Below are 12605 nucleotides of genomic sequence, written 5' to 3' on the forward strand. Positions count from 1 at the left end.
AGTGTGGCCAGGCTTGTGTGCACCCAGCAGAGGGCAGGCGCCGGGGTTCTGTGCAGCTGATGGAGGGCAGTTACTGGGGTTCTGGGGCCAGGGCGATGCTTCTGGAAGAACACCCTGCTGTTATCAGAGGAATGCTGGGCTCCTCCTTTTTGAGGTGGGCTTGGTTTCCTCTTTTATGTGGGCCAATACAGAAGCTACCACTTGTTAAGTGCATGCTGGACTTTTAGTAGTCAAGGTGGCATTGTCCCTACTTTCCCACAGTCAATATCTTAGTCACCTAGTGTTGCCCTAAACAGAAATATCACAAGTGGGTGGCTTTAAAGGACAGAGGTTTATTCCTTCACAGTTCTGGAGGCTAAAAGTCCAAATCTGGGCCTTGGCCCTGTAGATTACTTCTGTGGCCTCTCTCCTAAGTTTTCTGGTGTCTGCCTGTAGTCTTTGGCGCTCCTTTGTTTGTAGATGGGCACTCACATGGCATATTAGTCATCTAGTGCTGCTGTAACAGAAATACCACAAGTGGATGGCTTTAACAAAGATAAATTTATTCTGTCACAGTCTAGGAGGCTAGAAGTCTGAATTCAGGGTGCCAGCTTCAGGAGAAGGCTTTCTTTCTCTGCCAACTCTGGAGGAAGGTCCTTGTCATCAATCTTCCCTGGTTGAGGAGCTTCTCAGCACAGGGCCCCTGGGTCCAAAGGATTACACTAGTCTTCTAGCTTTTGTTACTTGGTAGTATGAGGTCCCACTGTCTCTCTGCCTGCTTCTTTCTTTTTTTTTAATATCTCAAGAGATTAACTCAAGATACAATCTAATCTTGTAGATTGAGTCCTGCCTCATTAACATAACTGCCTCTAATCCCGCCTCATTAACAGCGTAGAGGTGGGATTTACAACGCATAGGAAAATCACATCAGATGACAAAATGGTGAATTGTCCCACAGTACTGGGAGCCTAGCCAAGTTGTGGCACACATTTTTTCAGGGACACAATTCAGTCCATAACACATGGCGTATGCTTTCCCTGTGTGTGTGTCTCTGTGTCTGTTCTGCTTGTTTTGTAACTCAGAACTGATTAGGTTTAGGACCCACCCTATACTGGTATGACCTCATCAACATGACAAAAGGAAACCCCTATTCCCAAACAGGTATAGGGGCCAGGACTCCAATATATATTTTGGGGGGACACAATTTAACCCATAACAGCCAGTTAGGAAGGATTGGTGTAGAGGGTGATGGTCGCCTCAAAGCTCATGGCTCTCCTCTTCCCCAGATCCCAAGTGCTGCCGAAAAATTGGCCACAAGAGGGCAGCAGAGTATGCCTCTCTGTGGTTCTGGGCCCCGATGCTGATGGACTTTTCCCTGAGGCTCAGACCGTGGTTTTCTCTGGTTCTGAATGGTTTTGATTATCTCTTTTTAATGTCATAAGATTCCTGGGACCCTCTTCCTCCCTGAAAATGTTAATTTACATTTTTAGTATTTCCAAGTAGAGAAATACATTTTAGCCAAAAGAGACTAAATTTAGTAAAACCTTATACCATTTGCCTTTATTAGTTGAATAGCAGCTAATGATAGCAGCTTTATTACTGAGTGCTTATTAGGGTCAGGCACTAGACTAAGCCCTGTTCCTGAAATGATATTATTTAATTCTAAGCACCACGAAGTAGGTATTATTTATAGATGAGTAAACTGAAGCTTGGCAATACGACATCACACAGCTAAGAAGTGGAAGAGCAGATTATGAACTCAGTCCTCTTAATTTATGTTGTGAATCCCTTTCTGTTTTCTCCATGGTCCCGCCTGCATGCTAGGATCTGCACTCTCTCTTCCCTCGTCCCCCATGGGGAATGAACCACTGGCTTAAGGTTCATGTTGGTGGCATTTTTTTGACCTCTGATAGAATTCAGAAAGTTGGGATGGGGGGCAGGTCCCTCTTACGGGCTTATAACTTGTTCCTGATACTTTTTATGTTCTAGCACACTAACGACTTTGCCCTGTACACAGAAGCCATCAAATTTTTTAATCATCCTGAAAGCATGGTTAGAATTGCTGTAAGAACCATAACCCTGAACGTTTACAAAGGTAAGTTTCCTCACAAGGTCGTGCCTCGTCTGTGCTCGTGCTTGTGTGTCTGTGCATACACTTCTCTGGAGAGAACTATGGAGCTAATTTATTAGAAGCTGTGATTGCTTGTCTTGTAAAAAGCTGGTAACCGCCGAGCATTTAGCTGGCCTTCTGTAAATTTTTCTCCCTCTGACTTCATGTGTACACATGGTGACAGAAGTGCTAAAAGGAGTACTGGTGTCCTGAGAGGCACACATGGGATTCAGAGCAACCATGTTGTACAGTAAAACCTGTGAAAGCCGGAACCTGGGTAAGGCGGAAACCTGTCACTAAAATGAATGATAGGAAAGTGGTAAGACTGCACCCTGTGAATGGAGGAAAACTGTAGTTTGATACAGCAAAAAAAAAAAAAACCTGTTACCGTCAAGTTGATAAAGTTGCCTTTTAAATATTAGATTTTGACTTTGTGCTTCGGCTTGTAAAATACACTTCAATACAGCTAAAAAACAATACAGCTAGGGGGTATTTATCTTTGAGTAATATATAAAGGCAGTTCATGTTACAAACAGCAGGGGGCAATGTTGCATTCTCAAGTAGCTGCAAAGCTCAAGCAGTAACAAATTCCTCCTGTGAGAGGTACTTAATCCCCAAAACATTGGCTCCAGGAGAAAACCCTTTTGTGGCTCCCTGCCTGTGCTTAGCACAAAGGCTGGCTGGATACAAGTTTCCCAAACGGGAGAAGCCATCCAAGGCATCACCTTGAAAGTTCTCTCCCTGATTCTGGGGCTATTTTCCCTGTAGTCACCACTCTGGAGCTGGGTTTCTATATTCACAGGGATCAGAGGCCTTTGACCATCCTATGTTGGGGTGTTACCACTTGAGGACCCCCATTAGGGGTGGGGGTTCATGCCAGCTGAGTTCTGGAATTGCCTTAAGTTTAAAAGTCTGTCTCAGAACCCACCCAGAGGTCGCAAACTCAGGGCCTGATGGCCAAATATGGGCTTCAGACATGCTTTAATTTGGCTTAGATGGTTTTTTTTGGGGGTGGGGGGAAGTGTGGTTGCCAATATTCTTAAATTGGGAATTCTTGCGTAAGAATCTGGATTTCCGACTTGAAAATGTGTGGATTTGGCAGCCCTGACCTCACAGCCCTTCAGAGCAGTGGTCAGCTGGTGCTGAGCGCTGCCCCCTCTGGGGTCCAGGCCCCAGCTCCCCAGTTCACATGCTGGGCCTACCAGCTTTGTGCACTGAATCAATCCCACAGGCTTCTGAGATTGTGACCCTGGTCCACAGTGAGGTTCTGCTGCCTTCTGCTCTCTGTTTTCTCTTGCTGTCTCCTAACTTGGGTCTTTCTGTTTAGATGCCCCTGCCCTAGCTCCTATCCCTGAGAGGTGTCTCATCACCCCAGTTCCTAACCCTGTTAACTGTTGTCTGTTTTTGCCTCTCCTTCAATGACGATTCCTGTGTTCCTTATTCCAGTGTCATGTAAGTTATTAACCTCTGGTTTTCTGCTTTCTTAACTTATCCTTGCATATAAATACAGGAAACTTGCTTGAGAATGGTCTAGTTTTTATCGTAGACTCTTTAGTGCACTATTAATGGTTAGCATAATTAACGTATTTTATAAATTTAAAAACAGCATCAGAACTGCCTTGATAAGTACAGGTTTATGAATAAGATAAACATTTTCAAGCATTTTCAGGAAAGACAGAAAAGATTCAGGCTGATAGTAGAGGGCATTTTCTTTGCGTGTGTGTTTTTTTTAAACTCCCCCGAGTTATTTTTGGTAGCTTAACTTTTTTGTTTTTCCCTTTGTGAATTTTCTCAGTGGATAACCAGGCCATGCTGCACTATATCAGAGACAAAACTGCTGTTCCTTACTTCTCCAATTTGGTTTGGTTCATTGGGAGCCATGTGATCGAACTTGATAACTGTGTGCAGACGGACGAGGAGTAAGTGACCTTCTCTGGTGCTTAGTAGGTGGACAGAGTGGTTAGGGGAGAATTTGGTTTTCAGTAAGGAAACACAGGCACTAGAACAAAACTTATCAACCTGTGTGTAGTCAGAGTATGGACTTCATACGCTAAAAGGCTCTACCTGCTGGTTTATAACAGTGGAAAGTGGGAAACAACTCAGGTGCCTCGCAGAAGGGACTGGGGTCAATTAAGTGTGGCACACTCATAGATGGTGTACCCATTACCAAAACCAAACCGTACCAAACTGATTGCTGGCAAGTTGATTCTGACTCATAGCCACCCCGTAGGACAGAGTAGAACTGCCCCCATAGGGTTTCTAAGGCTGTAAACTTTACAGAAGCAGATGCCCACATCTTTCCCCTGCGAAGTGGCTGGTGGGTTCAAACTGACCCATTACTAGGCAGTTGGTAAAATGATTAAGGTGATCCATCAACTGGGGAAAGGATTTAAAAAAAAAAAAAAGTGGACTGTTCATACGTGGAATATTATTCATCAATGAAAAGGACTGGAGTACTGATACCTGCTACAGTGTGGAAGGACCTTGCAAACACCCTGAGCGAAGGAAGTCAGACACAAAGGGCTCCACGTCGTATGATTCCATTTACAGGAAATGCCCAGAATAGGAAAATCTATAGAGACAGAAGATTAGTGGTTGCCCAGAGCTCGGGGGAAATTGTCAGGGGGAAATGGGGAGCAACTGCTAATGAGAGTGAGGCATGAGGCAAATGTTCTAAAATGGATTGTGGTAATGTTGCCCAGCTCTGTGAAGATACTGAAAGTCAGTGAAGTGTACACACTAAATAGGTGAATTTTATTGTGTGTGAATCATATTGCAGTAAATTTTATCTGTTAAAAAAAAAAAAAAGATTACAGTGGTGATTTGTCACTAGTGATGAATAGAAACCTCAGAGCAAGATTTCTAAACCTCGGCACTATTAGGAATCAACTCGATGGCAACAGGTTTGGGGTTTGATTCTGTGTTGTGGGGAGATGTCTTGTGCATTGTGGGATGTTTAGCAGCATCCCTAGCCTCTACCTGCTAGGTGCCAGTAGCAAACCCCCACCCCCAGTTGTGAAAACCACAGATAGCTCATTTGTGCCAGATGTTCCCTGGGAGGCAAACTGGCCCCGTTAAGAACTCTTGCCCCAGTGTGAGAGCTTTGCATAGGCCTGGTGAGAGCATGCCTGCATGGGTCAGAATGGTAAGGGGATCCAGGAAGGAGGTCCCCTGGAGGTGGTAGTGGGGGCTAGGTAGAGGATTAGATCTGATATTGGGAGAGAAGCAAAGATTGGTAGATGGAAGATCTAATGGGGCATTTGGCAAAACTAAGGACATGTGAGGATACAGAAAATCACTGCTATGAAACATTCTGAGGCACTTAGCTCCAGAAAGAATGAAAAGCCGTACAAGGAAGAAAACGAAACCCTCGTTCTCTATTTGGCTGTGTCAACACCAGTTATCAATAACTGTTGGGGGAGCCCTGGTGGTGCAGTGGTTAAAGCACTCGCCTGCTAACTGAAAGGTCAGTGATTCAAACCCATCCAGCCACTCTGCGGCAGAAAGACCTGGCAATCAGCCCCCGTAAAAATGACAGCTTAGGAAAGCCTATGGGGCAGTTCTGCTCTGTAACACGAGGTCCCTGTAAGTCGAAAATCGACTCGACGGCACCCAACAACAACAACAACACTGGGGGAAAGAGTGCGGAGGGCACACAAGGAATTCTGTCATGGCAGGAAGTCAGTAGGTCATGTAGCAAGTGTATCAGTCGCAAAATAGACGTCCATGCAGATTTTAGAGAAATAATGGAAGGAAGCACCTGCAGAGACAACTGTCAGAGTTAAAAATCGCCTCCTCTAAGCGTTGGGTCGGGAGGCTGGGCCAGGAGCTGCTAGTTTTCAGTATCAGGGAGTTAGTACTCATGGATTTTTAAATCTGTCTACATATGTTGCTTTGATAATTTTTAAAGTAACGGTGTAAAAAAAAGGGGGGTGCATTAAATATCCTGATATAGAGAAGTGCTCACAATATCTTATTAAGTGTGGAAAAAGTTGTGAAACATGATGCATGTTCTAGGTCTTGGGTAGGATGGAGAGTTCGTAGATATTCATTGTGTTATTAGGCTTTATAACCTGGAAACCCTGGTGGTGTAGTGGTTAAGAGCAATGGTTGCTAACCAAAAGGTCGGCACTTCGAATCTGTCGGGTGCTCTTTGGAAACTGCATGGGGTAGTTCTACTTTATCCTATAGAGTCACTATGAGTCGGAATCGACTCGACGGGAACAGGTTTAACCTGTATTTGCTATGGATCCTTACTAAACATTTTAAAAATATAGTAGAGGAATAATTAAAATTATGTGAAAGAAGTAAAATTAATCCTGTTTTTACTTCTTTTTTTTAAAAAAGTATATAGTTAAGTGGATAACGTGCATTTTATATGTGACTATAGGGAGGGAGGAAACCCTGGTTGCGTAGTGGTTAAGTGCTATGGCTGCTAACCAAAGAGCTGGCAGTTCATATCCACCGGGTGCTGCTTGGAAACTCTATGGGGCAGTTCTACTCTGTACTGTAAGGTTGCTATGAGTTGGAATCGACTTGATGGCAATGGATTTGGTTTGGTTTATAGGGAGGGAATATAAATATATAAAAACAAACTGTAAGGTCCTAGATCCCAAAATGTTCTTAGTGAGTATCTGTTAGTTGTGGGAGTATAGAAGACTTCTTTCTTCTTGCTTTTTTATTCTTTAATTTTCTATTTTCAAAAATGACCATCTCTTACTTTAGTAAGAGTAATAATACAAACAAACAGTCTCACCTTTGCTAGATTGTTCTTTGCAAGAGGTATGGTGTTGAGGGTGGTGCAAGTGTGACCACTGGCCATTTGGCAGCTCTGTGCTTTTAGGGTGTGAGACAGATTCCACCTGAGGGGCCCACCCAGCACGCTGTTGCTGAGCTGCAAGGAGACAGAAACCTCTGGGGCAGGGACCGGACAGGGGGCTATCTTGTCCTTCCCTGTGCCCTATGTGTGGCTGGGGCCAGTGGGAAGGACGCAGCTGCTAAGGCCTGCTCTTCTCTTCAGGATGCCTCTGGAGCCTTTTAATTATCGAGGATTTATTGCTCCATTAATATTGCTTATCCTGGGAGCCAGGGAATCTTGCCACATTGGCTAGTGACTACTCTTGTGAAATGGCTTGCCGTTTTGCTGCTTTTTGCATTGTTTACCCCATTTGTTTTGAGCTGTGGTGGTGTTGGTGCTGGGGTGAGTTGTACTGAGGTCTCCCTAGGGTGAGGGCCCCCCAGGAGTCCCCTGAAATCAGTTGTGGCAGACCCGCCCATTTTCTCTTTGTGTTTCCCCCCAGAAGGGCCAGGGTAGGTGTCTTGAGACTGGCTTAAATTTTGGTTGCTTGAATGAATGCACCCCCAGTGACCCGAGTTCCAGGCCATTGATTTTTGGCCTGAGTGCTCTGGGCTTTGGCTTTTAGCTGAGGTTGTTTTTCTCTGCAGGCACCGGAATCGGGGGAAACTGAGTGACCTGGTGGCTGAGCACCTGGACCACCTGCACTATCTCAATGACATCCTCATCATCAACTGTGAGTTCCTCAACGATGTGCTCACAGACCACCTGCTCAACAGGCTTTTCCTGCCCCTCTATGTGTACTCGCTGGAGAATCAGGACAAGGTGGGTCTGCGGGGTAGGGCTGGGCCTCCTACTCCTGTTGGTTCAAGCAGCTTCAAAAGGGGTAAAGTGTGGGCTGGGGGAAAAGAAACATCACCGTGAAAAAGACTGAGCTTTGCAAGGAACCAAGGCTTGGAGCCTGAGAGATTCCTTGCAAAGCACACTGAATTTCCTTTCCTCTTATTTCTTGTGTCAGTGAGTGTGTGTGTGTGAGACAGTGTGTGTGAGACAGTATGTGTATGTGTGAGTGTGTGTATGTATGTGTGTATGACAGTATATGTGTGAATGTAGGTGGGTGTGTGTATGCGGGTGTGTGTGTATGAGAGAGAGAGTGTGTGTGTGTATGTGTGTAGACTGTGTAAGTGAATGAGAGAAGATGATTTCTGACATTAGAAGGAAACAGGAAACCTCTACAAATTTAGGTTTTTGGTTTCTGTGCATCTTTCTCTTGAGGTGTTTCCATCCCCAGTAACTTTTCCTCATGGCTGTCAGTGCTAATTGACTTGGAGAAGATCCAGACAGCGACCAGACTTGCTCAGTGGGATGGGAAGGGATGGCCATGTAAAACTTAGAAACACATGCAAGACAGTGATTGTCCACCTTCAGCCAGCCTCGAATCCTTTGGGGGTGCTGCGCAGACCCTCAGGCCACCTCCTCCCCTGAGGGATCTAGTTCAGTAGGTCTAGGGTGGGGCCGGGAAGCTGCATATTTCACCTGCCCCACACGTGATTCTGAGTTGGTGGTTCTGGATACCCCATGAGAAATACCGGTTCAGGGAGGGGAGCCCCATGCCCAGTGTCTCTCAGGTTAATGTGTGTGTGTGAGAGAGAGTGTGTGTGTATATGTGAGAGAGAGAAGAGGGCAGGGCAGAGCCAGTAGCTTCCTCTGCAGGGGTTTGGTCCTTTTCATCTGTGTCCCAAGGGAATGTAGTTTTCCTTTTGGAGATGGAACCTGTGATTCTTGCTAAAAATAAGCCAACTGCAGCCCTAATTAGATCTACCAAAGGCAGCTCTGAGGGGTGTGGAAAAAGCAGAATTGGAGTTCTCAGACCTGGGTTCAAATTGCGCCCTCCTTTTGCTAACCTTGGACAAGGCAGTTAACCTCTCTGAGCCTCTTTCAAACAGGGCTTCGAACCAGTTCATTCTGGTTCGAGCCCTACTGAGAATTTGCATTTCCACCCCCAGATAAACCAAGCCAGAATCTACATTTTAACAAGATCCCCAGGAGATTCTTATGTATAATAAATTTTGAGAGCCAGCTGCTCTGTTAGCTGTTCTCAAAATTGGTCCCTAACCAACAGCATTAGCATCGGCTGGGAACTTGTTAGAAATGCAAATTCTCAGCAGGGGTTTGAACCTGAATGAAGTCCTGGTTTCAAAAGAAGCTGCAAAATGCTGGTCCTACAGATACCTCACGGGGTTGGTGTGAACTGAGGCACATTGAAGCTCAGTACAAATAAGGCCAGAGAGACCCAAACCTTTCCCCGTCCTCCTGTTTTGAAAGCCCCTTCCTGAGAACAGGCTCCCTGGGGGCTCCGTGCCCCCCAGATGGGGGACATCGACATACTTGGTAATTTAAGAAGCAGGTTCTTCTCGGGGACCCAGCCTTTAACCCGTGATTAATAACAGGAGCTTTCTCAAATGGAAAAGCAGCTGCCTTAGAGATGGTGTTATATGGGATTAGGCTGCAAGTTCAGTTTGCAAAGTGGACTTTTGCACGAGGGAAAGGGCAGCCCCAGGGTCGCAGAGGAAGTTGGGGACAGGGAGCTCCCTTGTTCGTACAGAGCTTTTGGCTTCATATATTTTGTGTCGCTCACTTGCGTGATGTGAACCTCTCTCTCTCTCCCTCCAACTTTCTCTAGGGAGGAGAACGCCCGAAAATCAGCCTGCCGGTTTCTCTCTATCTTCTCTCCCAGGTATGCTGACCGCTCACCTGTGTCCCTGCCACACGTGGAGGGTCCTTAGAACACTGCTGCTGCCTCTCAGAAACCTCCCAGACCACATTGTTCCACCGTCTCTCCCTGTGTCCCCAACTTGAAAGAAATAACAATAAACAGAAAGGGGAGTTCTAGTTTGTAGACATCAAATACAGGTGGTATGTATCCTCATTGTGGTAGTGGGTGGAAGTTTAAAGAGAAGCGAAATTAAAAAGATACCAAACCTGGCATGTAGGCAGTTGATTTTTACAGTGAGATGGAGTTTTCCAGAATGACGAGGGAGTGCACCAAGGAAGTATCTTGGAGATGTGGGCTGCATTAGTCTTATTCACAGCATTTTGAAATCAGCCCCAAACTGCAGGACCTTGTGTGTGCAGAGTGATCAAACACACAGCAGCTCGGTTTAACACACATCCTCCAATAAGGCTGTTTTTTAAGGCTTTTGTTGTTTTTCTAGCTCCCCCATTACCTTCTGGAAGGTACCTTGTAGGAACCGCAGCTCCCAGATCTGCATCTTGAGCCAATTTATCCTCCTCCCCCCTTAAACAAGTGTGCTCCCTTCTCGTAATTACGTAATATTTACAAGAAGGGAAAAACTCCATGGTGATCCAGTTACATAACTGTAAAAATATTTTTTTTACGGGCAGTCCAGCCTCTTGAGCCATCTCGTTAGACTGTCAAGTAGTTGAACGTTTGAGCAGAGCCCTGTCTCTACTTCTGCAATGGCACGGGGATTTATTTGCTTTGATCAGAGCAGGCCCTTCTAACGTGATCTCCTTGGCTGTTTTGAGTTTCCGGTTGGCCTGAAGAGAGAGATTCCAATGCAGCTCCTCCCAGGAGGCAGACTGATGGGGACCCAGTGCAGCCTGGTCACTGTTCGCATCCTGAGCCTTGCCTTGCCCTGGAAGCACTGTTTGCTCAGGCTTCTTCCCCTGCTGAATGCTCCTTTGTGTGGCGGGGCTCAGCACAAACCCCAGATTCTTCTGGCAGCTTTGTCTGCCACCTCCTCATGAATCCACCAGCATCGTCTGCTTGGGATTCTGGGAGTCTGGCAGGACTGAGCAGGTCAGCTGCACCAGCCATAGGAATCCCGTGGGAGCATTCTTAGGACCCTTTCAGCTGTTGAACGTTGCAGGGGCAGGGGCTCCCTCAAACCCCCATGCTGACACTTGAGGGAGAGGGCCAGACCGTTGTTTGAGAAGCCTTTCTCTTGTTTTCTTCATGAGAGAACAGTAGCTTAGGCACCTAATTGTTTCATTGTCTGCCCAAAAACATAGCTTGTAATTTGGTATTTTTCAAACTTGAGTAATAGACCCTGTTTAAACGTAAAAAATTTGCACACACACACCCTGCATTTTCATTTAGTTTTATTATCCAGAAATAAATAATGTTGCCTAAATGCATGAAAATCAAAAATGAGTTGTAAATCCCTTGTCCGGAAAGCCCCGATAGGCCTTGACATCACTATAAAATGAAACATGCATACAAATTATGTTACAAGCACAGCTACAAAATCAAGAAAAATCATGTTAACAACATTAATAAACACTAAAACTGGACTGCTGCAACCACAGGAACGGGGCGGGCAGCGTGGCCTGAACACGTATCCATGGCCACACAGTCACTTTCCCTCTCACCGCTGTCGCCGCTCAGAGACTGGGGTCCACAGGCATGAATCATCTTTGTCCACTGGACCTTAATAGGTGCTCACTGAATGCTGTGGACTGAATAAAAGAGATGAGTAAGTGATCAGCCAAGGTAACATCCCTCCAAGGTGCACAGTAAATATTTGTGGAATGAGTGGACTCCGTGATTTGGGGTTTTGTTTTATGGTCGGGTGGAATGTGGTGGTTATTTCGACACGAGGAAGGTAAGAGGAATCACCATCCTCGCAGTGGCTAACATCTGAGTGCCTGCCGCAGCCTCGAACACGGGCCACTCTTTTGATCTCATGATAGAGTCTCCCTTGGATTTTAAAAGCAGACGTGCTTTGTTCAGTTAGGTGCCACATTTGGGTATTCTGCCTGAACCTTTTTATTTAATTGGAATTATGTTTGTTTTGTGAACATGCGTTCACCCTGTTGCACAGTGCAGACCGATGTATGGGGAGGCTCTCTCTTGCCCCTGTCCCCAGGCACCTGGTCCTACATACACAGAGGCAACTAGTGTTACCAGTTTCTGCCTTTACTTTTTATTAACAAAAAAAAAAAAAAGAAAGAAAAAATTTTGAAGCCTAGAATTCAAAGAAGTGAAAATCAAGTTTTCTTTTCACTTTTGGTCAGTCTGCTGGTTTCTGTCCCCTGAGACAGCTACAGCTGTAGGTCTCTTTTGTGTCTTTCCAGAGATGTTCTGTGCCAGGGCTTCTCAAACGGGGTGATTTCACCCGGCAGAGGACATTGGGCAATGTATGGAGATGTTTTTGGTTGACACAAATCGGGGAGGGAGAGTTATTGGCATCTAGGGGATGGAGGCCAGGGATGCTGCTAAACATCCTACAGTGCACAGGACAGCCCCCCACAACAGGGTATGATCTGGCCCAGCATGTCAGTAGCGCCAAGGTTGAGGAACCCTGTCCTGTGTGTATAGAAGCAAATACAAAGTGTCCACACACATACACACCCTTTTCCTAAACAAATGGTAGGTACATCACTCGCAGTTCTATACCTTGTCGCTTTTACATTTTAAAACCAAGTAGCAAGTGTGTCCGAGCTGCCTTTGCTGGCGGCTTTGAATTCCCTGAGCCTCTGGATATTGTGCAATAGGGAAGCAGAGCAGGGTCATCCCACACAGCCCAGTGCCTTCTGATTGTGCGTCCTGCCATGACTGGGTCTGTCTCTTGTGCATGTGGCTTTTCTGCCCCCCAGTTTCCACACCCTTCACAGCTGCAATGAGACCCAGTGTGCTGAACCTACCACAGAGACCGGAGCCCATTCCACTGATGGCAACCATGTAACCCACCCTCT

At 45.9% G+C, this 12605-nt stretch overlaps 1 protein-coding gene across 4 annotated transcripts in view; it reads left to right on the forward strand.

Moving 5' to 3' along the window:
- The window catches only part of CLEC16A (C-type lectin domain containing 16A), a 241915-nt gene that overhangs the window by 28730 nt on the left and 200580 nt on the right, over positions 1-12605 (forward strand). For all 4 annotated transcript variants that reach the window (XM_049904932.1, XM_049904933.1, XM_049904934.1 and 1 more), the window contains exons 5-8: positions 1969-2074; positions 3885-4008; positions 7535-7709; positions 9568-9621. In XM_049904932.1, the coding sequence (XP_049760889.1) occupies positions 1969-2074; positions 3885-4008; positions 7535-7709; positions 9568-9621 (459 nt within the window). The remainder of the gene's footprint in view (positions 1-1968; positions 2075-3884; positions 4009-7534; positions 7710-9567; positions 9622-12605) is intronic.

Source organism: Elephas maximus, chromosome 12 (assembly GCF_024166365.1).
Source record: "Elephas maximus indicus isolate mEleMax1 chromosome 12, mEleMax1 primary haplotype, whole genome shotgun sequence".
Taxonomy (NCBI): Eukaryota; Metazoa; Chordata; class Mammalia; order Proboscidea; family Elephantidae; genus Elephas; species Elephas maximus.